The 21,080-nt window shown below is 41.3% G+C and overlaps 2 protein-coding genes across 2 annotated transcripts; one reads left to right on the top strand and one right to left on the bottom strand.

Moving 5' to 3' along the window:
- Positions 1 to 1,333: 1,333 nt before the first annotated feature.
- On the top strand, positions 1,334 to 6,060 carry LOC119013108 (proteasome subunit alpha type-6). Its single transcript, XM_037087484.1, has 7 exons — positions 1,334 to 1,526; positions 2,463 to 2,557; positions 3,630 to 3,711; positions 4,287 to 4,442; positions 4,579 to 4,757; positions 4,964 to 5,058; positions 5,854 to 6,060. Exons 1-7 carry the CDS (start codon positions 1,451 to 1,453, stop codon positions 5,909 to 5,911), a joined length of 741 nt encoding a protein of 246 aa, XP_036943379.1. The 5' UTR covers positions 1,334 to 1,450; the 3' UTR covers positions 5,912 to 6,060.
- A 2,662-nt stretch (positions 6,061 to 8,722) lies between these two features.
- Positions 8,723 to 11,153, bottom strand: LOC119013032 (NF-kappa-B inhibitor alpha-like). The gene is made up of 6 exons (XM_037087355.1): positions 10,804 to 11,153; positions 10,139 to 10,244; positions 9,815 to 10,022; positions 9,625 to 9,713; positions 9,259 to 9,519; positions 8,723 to 9,151 (listed from the first exon to the last, which is right to left on the bottom strand). Exons 1-6 carry the CDS (start codon positions 11,031 to 11,033, stop codon positions 9,122 to 9,124), a joined length of 924 nt encoding a protein of 307 aa, XP_036943250.1. The 5' UTR covers positions 11,034 to 11,153; the 3' UTR covers positions 8,723 to 9,121.
- Positions 11,154 to 21,080: the final 9,927 nt, after the last annotated feature.

Genomic DNA, 21,080 nt, shown 5'->3' with positions numbered 1-21,080 from the left:
GTTTAGTTTACACAATACTGGTAATAAAAGAGGTAATGTTTCACTAAATGTTAAATCTTCAGTATCAAAAAAGGAAGTCACGCTTAGAAGATAAGACACAGATAATACACAGTGTCAACATAACCCCCCTTTTCTTTATTATTGAGATTATACGTATTATATTTAGTATGTCAGTTCATGCCTGTAACAGCAGGCAGCGGTTGGAGGGGTTTGTACTGAATTGCATTATATTGTGCTGCACGGACAATACAGTTGTTGACTCACCCGCTTCCCGACACATTTAAAAGACAAAAGTTAAATATTGTAAGATTCAGGCCTTTTTTGTTTTTTTTTTACAGCGTACATTTGGACTTGTCATGGCAGGGAAAGAACAGGTGTTACTAATGACTGTGGCACCTTTCCATGTAAGTGTTTCAGTGAGTCACGTCAGTGAGCCGGCTTGTACAATAGTACAGCTGTAAATAATTAAATAAACAGCTGGTTCCTGATAACGAGCATGCTGGCTCACTGTTACACCGTCAGAAATCGGGACACTCAGTCGAAATCAATCATTGATTTATTAGTGACACCTGTAATTTTTCCAGTAACAGTATGACAAGTCAAAAGCTGTGCCTTTATTTTGCACTCAATATTAAGGCCTACTATACAGTATGCTTCATAATATAGACTCTATAATGTGACATATAAGAATACTTGCTGTTTTGGTTTCCACAGGCTCCACTTATATATGTGTAAAAATAAAAATAAATTTAAAAGAGCCTATAATAACTAGAAAATCATTTTAATGAGGTAACCTTACAAATGTTTGGGGTCAATGACACTGCAGATGCTAAATCTCATGTAACCAATAAGCTATACAACAGTATTTAAACCATCTTAATCCTCTTATCAATGTTTTAGCTACAAAAGTCCAAAAGTAAGTAGTATATTCAACCTTCACGTGAGTTATAATGTCACAATGCTACAAAAATACTCTGATATAAGTAAAAGTAATCCATTGAAAAAGGTTAGTAGAGTAAAAGATAACAAGTATTGATGGACCAGGACATAATAATCCTTGTTATATATCTATATTGTATCACTGTTTTTCCAGAGACATTCAAGTGTAAAAAGTGCATTTTCAGGTTAGAAGCCTGTCAAGGTATATTTATCTTAACTACTTTACATGCTGTCGGCTACTAATCATAAATATTTTATGATAATTTATTGTTAGGGTGAAATATATTAATGTTAAAATAGCTATTAGGCTAATTACAGCTGTCAAACAGGCACTGGACTAACTGGCAGGTTTTATTTATTGTATCACCATGGTAACGAAGCAGGCCTCTCACACCGGAAGAAGTTACGGGTCCCCCTCAGTTCAACTTCCGGGTGGAAATATTGTGCATGAAGTAAAATCTGCTTGCAATTTCATTTGGACGAACTTCTCGGCCAAATTTAGGCTTTCAAAATGTCCCGAGGCTCGAGTGCAGGGTTCGACCGACACATCACCATCTTCTCTCCCGAAGGAAGACTCTATCAAGTCGGTCAGTGTGCGGGATTTGTTCGGACATAAGCCGGCTTGCTGGCTCACTTGTTTGCTAGCTAGCTAGCTAAATGCTCTGTCATGGTTCGCCTAGCTCGGCGTTCATCTTTATAACAACACTCCGCCAAAACGAAAGTAGTGTCATGTTAAACCGTGAAAGTCTTACGTGTGGTGTGCCTTTCGTTATTTTACGTTTACTTTACCGGTGCTTTAATTACACTAAACAGCGCGACTCAAAACAGCTAGCTGGCTAGTAGGCTAGTTAGCATCATTAGCATTGCAGTCAAGCAAGCTGATTCATTGCTGAAAGTGTCAACCCGTTATTGAGTTAGCTGTTGGGGTGTTGGAAAGTTGGTGTACTTATTATTTTAATTAAATTGTCCTGATAATGAGAGTATTTGTCGCAGGGACGGTAATTTCACGTATTATCTCGAGTACGGCAATTGTTGGTGGGACTTTCACCCAAAATATTAACCACACATGTTTGAATAAGTTGTAGTCGTGCAGTAATTCATGAAATTGATCCACTTTCTTTCCTTAACTTACCTGGACATGGACAGGACCTGTGTTGGTGTCATTTGATAAACAACAAAGAGGTCTTACATTCTAAAGTTGCCCCACAAACAGTAAATAACAAAGCGCATCTCTGAAGAGTTAAAGGGATGTAAGGGATGTCCCCAGATGTTCAGCTATAGATCCTGCAGGTTACACTTATTTGGAAGTAAAAAAAAAAATCTAAAGCAAAAACTTCTGAGAGCCTACAGAAGCTTTCAGTGATTCGATGCTGGCTAGCCAGACAACAGCTGTTTGTTTTTGTACGCTGGACTGATGAAAATCATGAATGCTACTCTTTTCTTTACCTTCCCCTTACATTAAATGCTGTTTTCAGATGAATTTGTACACTTAATCACACCCTCTTCTCTTTGCTTGTTTGCAGAATATGCTTTCAAGGCCATAAACCAAGGTGGACTCACATCAGTAGCAGTCAGGGGGAAGGACTGTGCAGTTGTTGTAACACAGAAAAAAGTACCGGTGAGTTGAAGTCGGGTCTTTGTTTTCACACTTGTGTTGGACTGGAAAAGTAGGGGTGTAACGATACATCGATCTGGATCGATATGTCAATTCAGTGATCGAGTAGCAGCGATGCAAAATAAAAACATCGATTCATATCACCACCATCATTAAGATACGCCTTTGTTTTGAAATGCCAACAGCACATCTGTGTCAATGTCATGCTCAGCTCCTTTCTAAACAGAGCTCTGTTTGTATTAAAATCAATAGATTGTTTTCCATTTAAATGTCTGGAACCATTGATACAAACAATATTTCCACTGAAGAGCTCAGTAATAAAACTGTCAAATGATAATTTAGTTGCTTTTTATCAGTTGATCTAAATGGAACTGATGGTGTTAAATCAGCATATTTTTAAGAAAATGATGCAGGAAGAGAAAATTCAAGTATCAGTTGTGGTCACGTCGTGTCCTCCTGCATTAACGCTTGTTTCTGGCAACTGTATACTGTTATGTTTTTTTCTCATTACATGTTGAGCTATCATCTTTCATTGTAACCTGATATGCTTCATTCATTTGTCAGTGACTTAATACGCATCCTGTGTTCATATTCCATTCGTCTGCCTTCAGAGAAAGCATCAAAAAGCCCCTCAGTTTCTCCCCACTGGAAAATGTTCATCTACTTTTGAAATGTTTCTCATTTATTTAGATGTTTTATTAATGATATATATTTATCATGTTTTAAAATATTGTCTGTCAGTCAAAAGACTGTTTGCCATTCATAGTGTTTATTTCATATTACATGAAAATGATAAAGCAATCATTTTACGTAGTTGAATGATTCTTTATTCAGTTTTTATTTAAATAGACTTTTATTGGTGAGACATTTGACTGCAATAAACTGTTGATTATTTATTAATCAGAATCTGAGACCATCTCAGAGGAGTGAGAGGATACTTACTGTCTTCTGTGTGTGTGTGTGTGTTTTTCCAATCACATGAAACCCCTCAGGCACCTCTTAAGTGTTAAGTAAATGTTTTAACACAGTATTGAGGCCACTATCCAACATTCATTCATTTTCTTCCTCGAAACAGGACAAGCTCCTGGATGCCGCCACAGTGACCCACCTTTTCAGAATAACAGATAATATTGGATGTGTAATGTCTGGGATGACGGGTAAGAAAAGATGTTGTCACTTTGTTGTAGACTCAGCATATTGCTTTAATGGGTGTATTTAAAGAATAACGTTTTCTGCACAAACACTCATTTAATCTGTTTTTATGCATTTCTTTCATAGTGTGCTTATTCAGCAGTGTGTTAGCATTTATTTCCCAGTTTTCTCTCCACTTTTTCTTTTACTAGAAGCAATTTTTTAGTGGTAGCTCTTAAACTTTCCACTATTATAACCAAGTGGTGATTTCTGCTGCAGGCATCACAGTCATTTTCAGTAAATGTGAACAAAAGTACTATGTGAAAACCAGTAAAAACCAAAATACATTTTAAGAAATTCCTTTTATTTTCAGATAACATTGAAAGTGATGAATCTTTATTGACGTTTCTGTTCTCCTCAGTCTCAGCGGTTACTGTAGTTGGTAGTTCCTCTTTCCTCTCATGTGTAATATCTGACACAGGAACAGCTTTCTGCAAATACAATTAAAACCTTGCATTGGCGATTTCATGCACAAGCATGACGGTGTTGATTGAACAAATCAACCGCTTCACAATCCCTTCTCCCTTCTGATGTCTTGAAGCTGACAGCAGGTCTCAAGTCCAGCGAGCTCGCTACGAGGCAGCCAACTGGCAGTACAAGTACGGTTATGAGATCCCAGTGGACATGCTGTGTAAGAGAATTGCTGACATCTCGCAAGTCTACACGCAGAACGCTGAGATGCGACCACTGGGCTGCTGTAAGTATCTATCAGTTTATAGTCAGTGAGGAGTTTACTCATAATGGTCGAGATGTGTTTGGACTTTAAGCAGATCCATACGTGTGAAGCTCTGGAGCTAAATGTCGCCGTCCTCTCTGACGCCTGTGTCCTGCAGGTATGATCGTGATCGGCGTTGACGAGGAGTTTGGCCCTCAGGTGTACAAATGCGACCCAGCAGGCTACTACTGCGGCTTCAAGGCCACCGCCGCCGGGGTGAAGCAGACAGAAGCCACCAGCTTCCTGGAGAAGAAAGTGAAAAAGAAACTGGATTGGACCTTCGAACAAACTATTGAGGTACAAAAACAAATCTCTCTTCAGTGATGTTGGACAGGTTGATGAGGGAGGAACATAAAAGTGAAAGTAACCGCACAGGTGGTTTCCAGCTGCATTGTGATTTTATAACCATTACTGTCATGTCAAGTCAATTATTATATGATACAACAGAAATAAGATAAACACTTATCTCCTGAACACTCCTATCTGTTTTTCCTCCCCTTCAGACGGCAATCTCTTGTCTGTCGACTGTTCTCTCCATTGACTTCAAGCCCTCTGAGCTCGAGGTGGGCGTTGTCACAACGCAGGAACCCAAGTTCAGGTAAAAAATAGAAATACATGGTGTTCTGGTCCATGCTACTTGTGTTAGAATTGGAATTAGTGCTCCCATGAACATTTTTTTACCTCCATGTGATATTCAGGTGCAGCTGTTCTGGTAGTAAATGTTCATTGGAGCATTTTCTAGTCTGCTGAATCTGTCTATTCCCAGCAATCCAGTTTCAATCACAAATGGTCAAGTGTGAAATACTCAGATAAATGTGTATTACAAGGAACTTCTGAGTGGATATGGAAGTCTCAATTTAATACTAATGACTCTGTGTGACCTACAAGACCAAACGAGATCCCACCAACAACACAGAGCTAAACTAAAAGGTGTCTCAGCCTGAGGAGAGAAGCCGTAAAACAGAGTGCTTTTTTTGAACGTCATCATTTGAAAGTTATTTATCTTACATAGCCTCAGATGGATTTATTACTTCATCAACATGCACCCTGCATGGAGCTGTGTTTAAAAAAGAAAAATAGTATAAAACAGGTTGTCTCTTACTTTCACTAACTTCCAAAATAAATCAACTCACTGGCCAGATCAAGATCTGTATGACGGGAGGGAATTGGTTCCTCAAATCACTTTTGTCGTTGGCGTTCGCCAGAAACAACAAAAAATGAAAATTCCTTGAAGCAGCTTCAAGAAACTGGAAGGAGCTGCTGTTTTGAAAAGTTACCCAAAGTCTCCCCGATCTCAGCAGATGTATTTTTTGACGATTGATTTCAGCTGTAGTCGTGGTTTAAATAGATTTTTTTTTTCCCATCTCTGTGTCTTCTCTCTCTCTCTCTGCAGGATCCTGACAGAGACTGAAGTGGACACTCACCTGATGGCCCTGGCAGAGCGGGACTGAGCGAGCAGAGACGCGTCACCTGTTGGATTAAGTTAGAGCATGATGGGATATTCAGTTCCCAGAAGGAGACCGGTGTTATCTTTGTTTGCTGTACATTTACCCCACTGTTTCATTCAACAATAAAAAAAAAAGTTTTTGGAGTAAAATAACTAATGTCTTTGCATCTATTTTTTTCTGAATACTCAGATTTCTGTTTGTTGCCATTTTTACAACAAATACACGGTATATTTAGCGTACTTATATTCTGCTCATGTAAACAGACGTCTTGGTTTCATCAGCTGTGTTTTTTATTTTCTGTCTGTCGGTTGAATTTAGCAGCAGGGGAAATGTTTCTGGGAACCTGAGCAGTGTACAGCTCTACCTCTCAGCTTCCTGTTGTGGGCCTGAATGTGTTGTATTCTCTAAATACACAGGTGCTGTGGAGAGGTATTCTTACTACTCACTGACCTGATTTTTCTCTACAATTCAGCACGTCAGAAATAGATTGCTTCGACTTACCGGATGTATCGTACAACAGGAGTAGTTTCTCTTTTTAAAGGGAAACTTGGTTCCCCCTCGATACTTCACAATGACAAAGTTGACATGCGGCCTCGTCCAGCTCAGCATGTATCGAGGGTTTGTCATCACCATGTGATCAGAAATGATGTGCTGTCAATCCCAGGCCGTTTCCCATCAGTGTCGTCACACTCATAAACCTCTCTCTGTCTTCATGCTGCTCTTACAATACCTAGAAATACAACTGAAATGTCATGCTTTTTCCATCCTGATCATTTACTTTCTGTTTAAATGAATGTTTATACTCTTATGTAATTTTCGCTGAAGGTACAACTTGGTCCTTGGAAAATCCCCCTGCAGTCCTGTACAGGTCTGTAACCTTGTTGGTGTTTACAGCCCAGAGGACGATTACAGGCTAGCTGCAGTGTACACTGCTATTAAACCTAATCACTCAGGGAAACCTTGACAGCACCATATAAATGCTGTTGGCTCCGGGTTGACTTCATACTGGGAATTAAATAGGGGTGTGCCGGCTACTTCAGGTGAATTCCTTTCTGAAAATGTCCTGATTGCTATCCACAAATCAGCTGACTAGAGAGGGAGGTAGATTTACCTGGAATTAGGTGCATACGTCAGATACTTGTATGTACTTGAGTCTTTTTTTATGCCATTCTCTACTAGAAATATTGAACTTTTTAATTGAAATATGATGTAAATATGATGAATATACATGTTTTTATATTAAAGCACCCAACAATATTTACAAGTACACCAGAAACAATCAATTGACAGGAAATGAATTGGTGACTATTATGATTATTTATTTAAAGGTGCGATATGTCAAAATTCGACCACTTTTTGAATTTACCCTCCCTACAAATGTCGACTCAGTTAGCCATATAGCTAGCTGACTGGAGCATACCTGTACTGTGAGCTCACGCTGCTAGCGCTGGAGGCTAATATGTTAGCATGCTATTTTCAGTCAAAACTCTTCTTTATTCACATTCTATTCCTATTTTTACACAATTTCTTGAATGTCTTAAAGTAAAATTCTGATTTATTTCACCATAAGTGAAATTGTGGGGCAGCATATTACCATAGTAACTACTAGCTGCACAGCTAACTGCAGCTACAGTTAGCAGCCGTTAGCTGTCTGAACTGGCAGCTTAGAGTAATGTTGTCAAAACATCTTATTTCTTTTTTATTTCATGAATGTTTTTAAATTAAAGGCTTTAATGGCTCCAGCTTTTCTGTTTTTCCTATGATTATTGCATTTTCCAGTATTTTTAAGGCTTACACTGTAATTTGGAATCTAACTAACAATGTGAGGACTTTTTCAAAATGCTTACGAACCAAACAGTCAATCAATAGTAAAGATAATCAGCAGCAACCATAATGACAATAATCATTGATACAAAATAACTTTTAAAACAAAACAGAGGCACTCCAGCTTTGAACTGACGCATCAAACAAGGACGGAAATATTAAAAAGTCTGAAAAATGGTGGCTTAATTTTAAAAGGCGTTTGTAAAATGTTTCGACCTCGAGGTCTTCGTGAGGGACACTATAATAATGGCTGTTTGACAAAAGCTGACAAATGTTCTTATATTTGGCTCTCCTCCGGATTTTGAAGTATTCTCTTTCCCATTTTCCACAAAACCACGATACAGTTTTTTATCTTTATTTTTCTTTCACCGAATAGTCCACAATGAGCCTCATGTCAACCCAGTAAAATCCTGTTTTTCTTACATTAAAACATGAGGATAATTATCTAAAGGTGTGTAGTATAAAAGTCAAAAATATGTTATACCTGCATACTTTCACTTCCATTATATTATCAATGGAAGACTTGCACTTGAACCTGAATCTGACTGTATCTGACGATGTTTCCTGGTCGTGGTGACACAGACTGATTATCTCTGGCACATATTCCCGCCTCAGTAAAAAAGATTTCCTCCTTACTAAATTTCTTTGGTATTTTGGTGCCAGTTCCTGCTTCTCTTCAGTGGAGCAGTACCAGGGGCAGGCTGGAATATTTTAAGTACATTTTGTTCCTCTTATGCCGCCCAGGGACTTTCAGTGCGCTGACTCAGAGACCTGGTGACCTCGCCTCAACAAGGAAATCCCAGACTGTTCCAAGAGACTGAAGCGCGATCGCTTCTGTCTTTCATAAGTCTGGGCTGCTTGATGACTCTCCTCCTCGTCACTGGGTGTAAGTGAGAAATGAATGGCTGTTTGACAATGTGGAAAGGCCGAGATAATCACATGGAGGGAATTTACACTCATGACTGGAGGAAACACACGCAGTCGATGCTGTTTATATCCATAAACTTCTTTATTCTGAACAGGTTTTTTGTTAATAGTGTTTAAATTCACACCACATATGTACAAGGTACAAAAATAATATCTCTGTATTTACAATATATTACACACGTCTGGTATTTACAGATCAATATATATTTATACAGTATATAGAAGGTCTATATGGAGGTCATGGTCTTGCTGTTTTTATGGGTTTTTTTTGGTGCAGATCACTGGGTGATCTGGACCGGTTTTGACCAGACTGGACGCCGTCTTCATTTTTGTGATCCCTGGGCCAGCACCTCTCTGGACCTGGACCGGGGAACGTGGACCGGCGTGTCCCTCGGATGTGGGGCCGTGGCTGGGCAACCCAATAGCAGCTTAACTGTTCACACCACCAGCAGAGGGATGCTTCTACTTTCCAAACTTTATGTCATCGTACAGCTGTAGGAGAGAAAATAAAGAAACATTAGGACACCAAACCTTAAAAACACAATTGTGTGAAGTTTTAAACTGGTACTGGTTGTGTGGACCTTGAATCGGAAACTGACCTCATCATCCGACAGGTCCACATCCTCCATGTCGCTCTCGTCTGATTCGCTCTCAGGCAGCTCCCTCAGCTCCTGCGCCGTCTTCTCAAACAACTGGCAGCGGATGTCTTCGTTCTGGCGCCCGTAGGTGAGATGGTACGGCGTGAACCCACCATAGTTAAAGCAGTTAACGTCCGCGCCGAGCTCCAGGAGGCAACGCACCAGTGTGGGGTTCTGGAGATCCACGGCCAGGTGGAGCGACGTCCGACCACTGCACTGTTCCTATAGACAACAAGAAGAGCAACATTAGGTTCCTGCTGCTTTTCCTTCAATCATGTGTTGTGCTACACGTTCAGCTCGCTGCCTCTCAGCGTTAACGACACCTACCTGTGCGTTGATGTCTGCGCCAAGCTGAACCAGGTTTTCCACCAATGAGATGTAGCCATTAATGGACGCCAAGTGGAGACAGTTGTGTCCTGTGAGGAAGAGAAAAGTGAGGAAAAGGTCAGTTAAAATTCAAGAAGATCTCTGGTGAGACACGACCGTCTGAGTGTCTTTATTGTAACTCGATAATTACCATTGTAGTTGGGGAAGGACACGATGGCGGCGAGGTGGTGCTGGCAGTTCTGGGTGATGACCCCGAAGCAGGCGAGGGAGCCCCTCTTGCAGGCGATGTGGAGAGCCGTGTTCCCGCTGTCGTCCGACAGCCGCGGGTCACAGCCGGCCTTCAGGAGCTTCTCGACCAGCTGAGGCTGCTCTGTGATCACTGCGAGGTGGAGGGCAGTCTGAGGAGGGAACCACAAAAATCATGTTTTAATCAGGAGCGTGACTTTAAAGGCCCGTTGTGTGTTTGATTAGAACGTCTGGTGGCTGATGATGAATCGTCTGGGTTGATGATTACCTGTCTCTGGTGGTTCTGGACGTTGAGGAAGGGGTGATTGTGGGACAGTTTGATCATCTGGAAGGCATGGTCTGTGGCTTCATGAATGATGGCCAAGTGGAGAAGCCTGTGTGGTGAGAACAGAGAGAAAGAGAGAGGTCAGTTAAAATAGTGCTTTTCAGAACAAAACACACAAGGAGGAAATGGTTTCCAGCCAAATGAGACCGAACAAAAGCCCGAGCAGTGGAGCGTTTCGCAAGAATGGAGTTTTGTCGGGTTATTTCCACCAGTTGTGGCTTGACACATCTGATGCTTTATCAGTTCCTGGCAGCGGGCCAGGGACTTTCCTGAACTCGCAGAGCGACATTAGCGCCGCCCAGACTGCGCTCTGAGCCAAAGTACACACACACACACGCGCATGTATGTGTGTGTACTTTGGCAGAGCGCGCGCGCACACACACACAGAGTTAAAGGCCTCTTGTTTTCGTGCAGCTTTCGACACTCTCATGCGCGCTTTCTGCAGCTTTCCATACACAGGAACGCGTAAAGTGCCAAACTTTACGCGCACGGATGAACATTTTGCAAAAATGCGCACTTGCATTATTCTAAGTAATGATAATAATAATAATAGTGGACAAAAATGAAATAAATATCTTTTTTTTTTTTTTTTTTTTAAATCCACTTACGTGTCACCGTCCTCCGTCACCGCAGTCCTCCAGGGCTCGTATTCCTGAGTGAGATCCTCGTTCTTGTTCGTCACGTTCATGTCCTCGAAGTCGCTCACCAGCTCGTCCTCCTTCAGGGAGTCCAGGCCGCTGTCAACGCGGTCCTCCTGGCACGGCAGCATCTTCCCGTGCTTGGGCTCCACGCTGTTATAATCCATTTGGTTGTGGTGTGATACTCTGTGCACGGCCATGTCGACTCTTCTTTTTTCCTTTTTCTTCCTTTTCTTTTCTGTTAAAGACTTGTCGGGGGAGGAGGTAGGAGAAGCAGCTCCGTGTCTCTCCTCGAGGTCAGGGCAGAGTGTAGCTGCGGAGGGAGGTGCGCTCGGTTTTTGAGCTCTCGGCTGGGCGGAGCCTCGGCGGGGATTTCCAATTGACTTATCTTCGAAAAAGCGAAGGGAAATCACACGGGAGCTGTGCTTTTGTGAGAAAAATCCCCCCCAAACAGACTCAGAACGAAAACTTGTAGTTTCCTATTAGACACCTTATTTTTTTCACCTGTGATGTAGGTTATAGGGGACATGTGATGTGCTTTATGTCAATGAATGAGGCGCGATGGGCATGAATGGGCCCCTGGTAGGCTCTTGAAGAATTCCCTTCTGCACTGTGGGGAAATTATCTTGTCTGTCAAGTGTGTTTTTTTTTTTTTTCTTTGCTAACCAAAGCAGCAAAAGCGGCTCTATTTATTTTCCCAAATCTGAATTTAGAGAACGGGGCATTCAAGCTACCAACATGAGAATGTACAGCGAACAATGAGCTTGAGGGCTCACACCTACTTCAGCAAACCACACCGTCCTATTATATAATTCATTTGAATGCTGGTGGCTGTTAACGACCACACAATAGATCAGATATTAGGCACAGTCGCCAACGCACGTTAACACCACACTGGTGCATTTTATCTAACAAAAGAAGATGAGTTTGCAACGTTACTGGTGGCTGTTTGAATTAGTTTGAGCAGCTGAGTTGGTTAAAAGTGTAAAACACATGATCTGCATATAAATATTATGTGTGTATTTGTGTTTATCCAACTTAAATGTGCAGTATGTGTGAATCTAAAGGGGCTCTGTGGAACAATTTGTAGCAATTTACATGGAATAATCTCCTCTAGTCTCCTCTCGGTCGCCTGTAGACGATATGTTAGTGTTGTTTAACGCTGCTGGATCGTGGATTTCTTTGTAAGGTCAAAAAATTGTGACTTTGTGCTCGATCTCGAGCGCTTCTTGTCAGCGCCGCTCTGGAGTCTGCTAACACGAACCGGCTTCCTGCTTTAGACATGTCACAGAAGATCTGTAAAGCTCCTTTTAACGGCAATTATCAACACAGTTTGGACGTCAAAGAAATTCATGTACCGTGTTGAAGTTAACTGTGAACAACGCCAACACTCCCCTCGCCTGCTAGCTGCACGGTGTACCAAGCTAACAGCGGCCTCAGTTAGTGGTAACATACATCTTGCAGACGCCAGCTGAGCTATGATGGAAAGATGTGGTGCGCAGAGCTTTTGCATACTGGCAAGACTTCGGTAACGCTCCCCGTACTTCCAATATAACTTCTGCAGGACGTTTGTGAGCTGACTGCGTTGCTTGTTGTTTGTTTACAGGATGAATTTTAGACATATTGCATCTTTAAAATTTGCATTTGCTGAGAAGCATCTAAATATTTTTTCATTATCATGACCAGACCTGCCATATGTACCTCAAACACTAAGCCCTATTCTTGTTTATTGTTTTTGAAATCATGCTTTAGTGTGTTGAAGCACTCGTGCACAGTCACAGGAAGGACGCAGGATTTCAACACTCGTGTCTTTACATGGTTACACTACAAAGCGTCACGCTGATCACAGGGGAGTGGGGGGAAAGATTCTAAAGTTTCCTTGTGGAGACTCCCTCGTGAAAACCAACACTGCGTTTTCCACAATGGGATGGTCTGGACTTACCCGTCTAGCATTGCACACGCTTAACATGAACCCTGGAGGTGAAATCCTGCACAAATCAGCCTCGATCCTGGAAAACACTCCGAACAGTCACGCAAAAAAACGTCTAACTTTACTACGAACGTTGGTAGGAATTTTGAATATTTTCCCTGTGATTTTCCTTTGACCTTTGTGTTATCTTTTCTCTCCCCCCCCCCCTTTTGTCCCATATTTGCTCAGAGGCCTCAAAGAGGAAAGTCCTTTCTGTTACACAACTTTGGTTTACAGAGCGCGTGATCGAGCTACCTGTCTGTGCTCTCCTGACATTTGGGATGAAAAAAATTCCCAGGATGACTTCTGTTTACACTGTGAAAGGAGGACTTGATGAAAACATGGCAACAGTATCCAGGAGCAGTGAAGCGCTCACACCTCTACAGGGCGATACTCCGTCGAGATGACGCCACACACAGACAGGACGCACATGCACACACATGCACGCTGGGCAGGGCTGTGATGTCACAACCTCTCGCAGCCTGGCCGTATCTGTGCGTGTTTGTGAACTTGCGTCACATCAGATGAATGTCGCCCGTGCAGGCTAACAGTGACACCGAATTCCACACATTCTTTCACCTCGCAGAGTCATGATAATGATTCTGCTGAGGACGTTCTGTTCTTGCAGCTCTGTGTTTTGTTTTTTTCTTTCCTCCTCCTGTTGCCAAGATTGTTTGTGTGTATATATATGGTCAAATATTCGGCCCGCATGGGAAATACTGGGACTTCCACTTGACATCTTTGAGAATTTTTGTGTGCGTGTGAGGCTGCGCAGGCGCACTCGTGACCACACGCCTTGTGTTTACACCGTTGGTTGCCATGGACACTAACGGCTGTGAAAAAGAAAAAAAAAAAAGCCCTGACGCCAGTTCAGTGTGGAGTGCTGTACATTGCCCTCTGTCTGTTCGTTTGGTAAAGTACCACTTATCTGAGTCAGCGCAGTGCCCTCAGGGGGGCCTCACACCCTGTTGGTGAAGCGCTTAAGTCATGAAAGGCTCCCATGTTCTCGTTTAACCAGCCACGCCAACCTCACCCTGCATGCTTTGAGAAAAAAACAAAACAAAAAAACTGCTTGCTTTTGCACACTGCAGCTACGTGTACAGTAGTTGCCGGTTTATTAGGTACAAGAAGCGAAAACTAATGCAATGGTCCTGCAATAAATTCTGCTGCCGTGACTGTTTTAATGTGCAGCTCCTTGTTGGAGCGGTTGATTCGTCACTCATGCTGCTGTCAGGTCGATGTGAGGCCTGGCGAAACATTTCACACCAATCGACGGGGAAAAATAATCTAATACTGAAATCACGTCATGGCTAATTTGTGAAACCGAGACAATTAGTAATATCTGGAAAGCAATTTGTATTTTACGCTACAGGGAATTGTTTGACATTTTGGGACCTGTCACGTTCTTGCAAAGATCCAAGCCTTTAACCTCTGAGACAGTTCGTTTAAATCTTAAAACAGGAGGCACAACGAGGCCTCGACAAGAGGTTCAAAATGTGCATTTAAGCATCTTATATAATGTTAAATCTGTCTTAATCAATTTGTACACGGATAAAACATACTATGCTATTATGCTAAGCTAATAGCCTCATGGCTCTAGTTCTTGTACCTGCTTGTATACAGATTAAACAATAGTGATATAATGTGTTAATGGAGCGTGAAGCGCGCTGATAGGCCTTCATGTTGTTAGCTGTTTCTGCTAGCCTCCAGTAGCCTTCTGGCTGTAGCTGTTAGCATTCAGGCTACCATCATGAGAGTGATGTTGGTCTCGTCTCATCTAACTTCTGGCAGGAAAGCAAATATTTGATTCCCCAAAATGTTGTTTAACGTTGCCTCAGGTTACTATTTGTTCAAGTAAAATAAGATGAGCTGCAGCCAAATCACATGTAAAACAGGCGAGGCCAAGTCATGACGAGTGAAGTAATGCATGTTTTTATAGCGTTTGAGACACTGAGACACAGTTCGAGACACGGCCACGCGACCGGATGACTTCATTTTTCAATCTCGTCATTCGCAGTTCAGTAGCTCCAATCTGCTCCGACCTCAGCCGCCCCACCAAAAATACATCCTCAGCTCACCAAATGTGCGCTTGTCATCGTTTCATGACAACCTTTCCTCCCGTTTCAGGAGGAAGCCATCACTCCATTATTACAGTAATCACTCATGTTAACTCTAAAGCAATCCATTCCCTTGTGTGGGCTCAGTGACGCAGCGCTTCTGACAGCCAGAGTTTACACAAACTACACCCACTGTATGTTTTCACAATGTGCGGCTCATGTAAAAAGGAGAAAGAAAGAAGAAAGGAGTATTTCAGTAGGCAGGTTCACTCATGGTTTGTATTAACGGTGGGTCAACAAATGTACCGTCGGTTTGTTTCTTATCATGTCATTATATCAGGTTACATGCCATCACATCTGACATTATATTAATAGAGTGATGAGGGAATCACTGTGTGTGTGCATGTGTGTGTGTGTGTGTATGACCTTTTACTTTCATGACCTATTCGATGAGTATCAAGGAAAAGAAAAATCAACAGTACATGGACGTTTGTTGTTTGTTTGTTTTTTTTAATCCCGCGCATTTCCTGGAACAAATAAAAACCAGCTGTACAGACGGTTCTACCTGTGCTGTCATGAGATCTTTGCTGTTATGAGGAATTTGGTGGGGGGGAAAAATAGAGTGTTTTTGCGTCTTTTCCTGTGTTTTTTAGCTTGTGAAAACCTGCCAGGAGACATCTGAGACACGGGGCTGTTGATTGAAACTTTCAGAGTGAGGTGAAAAACTCTGCGATCCTCCCCTTTTGTTGCCTCAGTTTCGCACTGAATGTTCAAATGTATGTTTTTTCGCGGAAACGTGGGTGTTTTTCGGTGAAGGGGTAATACCTTTATTTCCTACCCCAGGCATTCCCACAGTGTCGAACACACACACACACACACACACACAAAAATACTCACAAAGGAATTAATTGTAGGTGATACGATCTGTCCTACTGCCCTACTGCCACCAGGCATCTCTCACGGTCATACTACTATCAGGTTCATAGTTGTTGGCTAAGTCTGATAGCAACTGGGAAATACTTTAAAGGGTCAGTTCACCCAAATTACTCAAAAAGCAAAAAGAAGCATATTTTCTCACTAACCCTGGTGCAGGGGTCAGCAGCCTTTACTATCATCCCTCAGCAAGAAAATCTGCAAAATATAACTGTGTCGTATAATGAAGGTAATGAAGCCAAGAAAGTCTAATTTAGCCGATTATCAATAGGCCTAAATGAGCATTAATTATGCTTATGGTACTTGAATTTCCTTTTCAATGATTCCATGTCTTGGTGCATTTATGAAATAAAAGAACAAGCCTGCAATAAATAGAAATAGAAGAGCGATACAGAACTCTACGTGCAGACAAACTTAAGTCCTCCCGTGTTTGTGAAAATGTACAAAGTCGCTTCATTTGATAATAAATTAAACACAGGACAGTTAAAATTATATTCTAATCCATTTTTTTTTCTTTTTTTTTTATCCTCAGCCACATGCCGCGGTCAGCCCTCGGGCGTGAGCATAAAACACAATGATATTAACACACAATCATTCAATTAATCACAACTGGATAGAAGAGATACAGTTCTGTGTGTAGGCTGCACATTCTTACTGTCAGAGAACGTAAGAATCACTGTCGGCCTAAAAGAATGTGCAGAGCGACGACAGAGCTGCAGGTTGCAGAGCTCTAGTCTAGTGTTGTTTAGCCTTTAGCAGATGTTTTGAGATATTTTGTCTCTGAGATTTTCCAATTTGTTAATAGTTGACTGGAATATTCAGATTTGCTTGCTTGTGCAAGATAAGAAGACCGATACCAAGCTTATGACTCAAGCTAGAGCCGGCAGGTGAATGACTAATTTTAGCTTATTTTAGCATCAAGACTGGGAACGGGGAAACAGCTCATCTGGCTTTAGAAGAGTTGCGGTTTTATTGTCATTACTGTGAGAGATTACCAGATAATAAGTGAAGAATGCACGTGTCCGAGAAATACTTCCAGCATGTTACGCTCCATAAAAGCAGAAATTGTAGTTTTTAACGCAAATAAATCAAGCTAGATTACTAGAAAAATGAAAATACAGTTGTTATCTACTCAACCCCATGCTGACGGAATGTCAGGTGAAGTTTTGTCATCCATGAAACATTTGTGGAGTCTCACAGCGCTGCAGCATTCTCCTGACGAACTGAAGAAGATGGGGACTTGTTTTAATATATGTTAAAACGACAACATTGAATGGCTTCAAAAAATTAAAAATCCAAAATATTTACAACCTCGTTTTGCCACAGAGCTCGTTCACTGCTTCAGACGAGGTCTTACATTAACTAAAACTTCAGGTAATACTTTTAGTCAAAAAATGGTGTGCGTGACATTTTAAAACAAGTCACAGGTGTGACTGAATGCTACAACCTTCTAGTGCTGTTGAAATATTTTGTGGACTACAAAAACTTCCAGATGGATTTGGCAATATCTGAATTTGTCCTTTAATTAATGAGATTCACAGGTACAGGTACTGCAGACAGATTATTTACCTTTGGAGTGAACCATGCTAGCTGTTCCCTGCTGTTTACAGTCTTAATGCAAAGCTAAGCTAATACGCTTCTAGCTATCAGTCTAGACAGTAAAACTGCATATTTCCCGCCCATGTCAGCTGATGTTGAAATTAACTACTTAAAACAAGTCAAAATGCAGTTGAAGGGGCGATATGTCAGAATTTAGGTTGAGGATGTTCTTAAATTAACTAAAATGATCAATAAAATGTGAGGAAATAGAAGTTTTGACATTATGACGTCTTTGAATTGAGTTGCAGTGATATCTACTGAAGTTAGCATGCTAACAAGCGCTCCCCGGCTCGTCCCAGTCCAAAGGTCCAGTACTAGTGGTGTAAATACTAACACAGTTCTGGTCTCCAAGCAGCCACTCCAGAACCTGAACCACTGCCTCCACAGCCATCTGATTTGATGCCCTTATTTTGCTTTTTGCGTACAAATTTAACAGGTAGCCATTTTCTGACATGTCGCGCCAGGATCTCCGTGTCCGTGCACACGTAGAACCAACAGCTCTGTAACGCAACAACAGAGTTAAATGGGTTTTTAACAAGACGGTTGAAATATTTAATATGGTTTTAACAGTGGTTTCGCGGAGGAGGAATGCTAATGTTGGGGATTTACAAACCCTTTTTTCTTGGCCTCAATCCGCAATACTTGCTGCTGCATATTGAACAAGCCGGCAATGTGAGAGTGAGTCTTTTTTTGGGGCATGAAAAGCTGCAGCGGTTCAAAGAGATGAGATAAAAGCATCAGAGACCTACTTTAACTTGTTTTTTGATTCATTCTTTTAATGGTAGGAAGCAAGTCCTCGCTCGCATCTCTACCTGCTCCTCACAGGCTGAGTCAATAATCAGATCGGCCGCGCTTGTTGTGAAAGATTGATCACCGAGATTCTTAGAATAGAAGCTTATTTTCAAAGTCACAACAACACCTTTTTTGAAAGGTTAAAGTGCGTGTGAAACCAGCGGGTCTGAAATTGCCTAAGACGATACAAGGAAAAAAACGTAAGACTGTGTGGTTTGAGGAGATGGATTGAAGTGATTGCACGCTTGTTATCACAACACCGGCCGTCCTGTGAGTGCACATGCAAAGCAGCTCAAACAATGCAAATCCGTCTTCCAGGGTGCAGTTTGTGAGTAGGAGGAGACTTGAATAACATGCAAATTGACCATAAACTGTGTGCTGCACTGTTTTGGTTTTACTCCCATTCTTGAGTTCCTTCCTACATTCCTTTGTGAGCAACTTTATTAATAGTCCATTGTGCTAGTAGTCCCACTCTGGATTTGTATGAGACTGTGAGAAAAAGAAAGAAGAAGAAGAAAAAAGAAAGCTCACTATTATGAAATAAACCGCAAAGACAACTCAGACTTTCTGCGAGTGTGCTGTACTGCCCTAAATACAAATTAGAGCAGCGAAGTTTCCTGACACACTTTACATAATGTGTGAAAATGGATCTGACTGGCAGCAAGCCACGGAAATAGTGAGGCTACAAGACAAAAACCGCAAACTGACTGAGCAGCACAATCTTTTTTTTTTTTGTCTGTGTGTAATATTCTCTCATGTCATTTCTGCATTTTAGTGAAGGCCCGCTGTGTCGCAAGAGAAAACTCCAGCTTCTTGTTTGTGTGTTGATGATGACACACACCGGTTTGAGTTTTTGTTTAATGATCATTTTCATAAGCTTAAAACTCAAATAAAGCCCCAAATGACTAAATCATTCATATAGAAAGCATTTATGTTCATTATTTAATCATATTTAAAGTCTTTTCAGTCATGTTTTTATTCCTAAATCCAGTAATCCAGTTTTAAACCACGCTCCTTTGATGATGGTTATATTCTTGTCTCTCTCATGAGTTCTGTCTGTTTCCACACTAGAATAAATTAAACTCTTCAGGAATGGATTTACAGTCAAAGAACTGCAGTTCAGCACAGGTCTTCATCGCCCTCCTGTGCTAGAAATATGAATTGCGGACGCTGCAATCATGTTTACTATGTCAGCTGGAAAGAAACCCTCTAAAAGTTTTAAAAATACACACAAATAGGAACGGCAGTGTGAGTAAAAACCTCTGTTAAGGCATATATAATATAACACAGTACATTTCCTAGAGGATAATATATGTTAAGGATAACCAGACAGATATCAAACCAAATTCCATCTTTGTAATGTGACAATATTTCCATATATATTCACAAGAATGTCATAAAACATCCAGTCGGCCTGCATGATTAATCAAAATAATACCAGAATCACAAAATGACCAAGTGCAATATCAAAATCAAACATACATTGTGTGCAAACAAAGCTTTCTAATGAGGTGCTGTAGTGCTGAGGAGGTGATCTGACCAACAAATCTTCTTTTCCAGATTTGTTGGGTACAGACCTCAAAAAATGTCATATAATCAGGATATAGACAGTTTTTTCACCGAAAAATTAAACTTGTTATGCAAAAATGACCATTCCCACAAATGAAATATGAAATGCAATATTTGTCAAAATAATTGCAATATAATGTGTTTTACCACATCGATCAGCCCTCATACCCAGTCATCTACAGGTGTAGTTTAAATGGTATGATGGTATAAAAGTGTACATATGGTTATGTTCCATAGCCCTGCTGAAAGTTTACATTGGCTGCTTTTGCTTGACTGCAAGTCTACAATAACCTGTAAGGAAATATATGTCATTACTAACAGTGTGTGACAGTGTGTGTGTGTGTGTGTGTGTTTACCATTTACAGAACAGACAAACATGCAACACACATCCTCACATAATCCCACAAGATCATATCTGATGCAGACGAGTCCTCATACAGCCCTTGTGGTCTGATCTAACAATAGTTTGGCAGGACTCACTGTGATGCGTTCACAGTATATAATACAGCTTTAGATAATCCCAAAAAGTAGGTTAAATATATACAGGGAGAGGTTTAGAAAATTCAAACTAGGCCTACGGAAGTGAAATGAGCCATCTAAAGGATTTCATCCAGCAAACAAGATGAATGTTTCCTTGATGGCATATAAAAGTCATTTCTCTTACACCTGACCTTAGATTAATCACATCATTAACACCAGCAATAGAAGCAAGTCTCTTCTTTTCCAACTGTCAGTGATCACGCACTGTCAGACAACACCACGGCTCCAGCCTCCACCCACTCCTCCATCTCCCCGTCTGTCCATCAATCCCACCCAGGTGACTGAGAAGAGAGTCGAGCAGCGATCCGTGACAGCTTTCGCCCCGGGGTGCTTGAATCATCTGCCAGTCAGACAGCAAAAGGCTCTCTGGCACCTCTTCAGCATTACCCCTGCAGCTGAACAGGGTGCCTTCACCGTCAGACACCTCCTGTCTGCTCCCAGCACTAAAAAAAAAAAAGGTATTGAAGCTCCCTGACAGACAGACTGTGATGATGGCGCTGACAACATGTATCAAACATCTTTGAGTTTCGACCTGCAGGTCTCAGTCATGAGTCAGCAGTCAGCACATATGATACTTCCTCTGTGGTGTGTTACCCACCCACCTCAGCTTCCTCAGCAGTGCTCGCTCCCTGCTGTAGATTTAGTCGAGATTTTTCCAGGTAAAAAGACAAGAACTCATAGAAAGCAGGATTTATAAGCTTTTAGATCTTAAAGGCCTTTCACTAATATTTTACTGGGGTGCTAATTATTAACCAAGGATAATAAACCTTATAAATGTAATAAATCAT

This window comes from Acanthopagrus latus, chromosome 22 (genome assembly GCF_904848185.1).
Source record: "Acanthopagrus latus isolate v.2019 chromosome 22, fAcaLat1.1, whole genome shotgun sequence".
In the NCBI taxonomy this organism is placed as follows: Eukaryota; Metazoa; Chordata; class Actinopteri; order Spariformes; family Sparidae; genus Acanthopagrus; species Acanthopagrus latus.
Note: the sequence above shows the minus strand (reverse complement) of the source record. Positions and strands in the feature narration are given on the sequence as shown.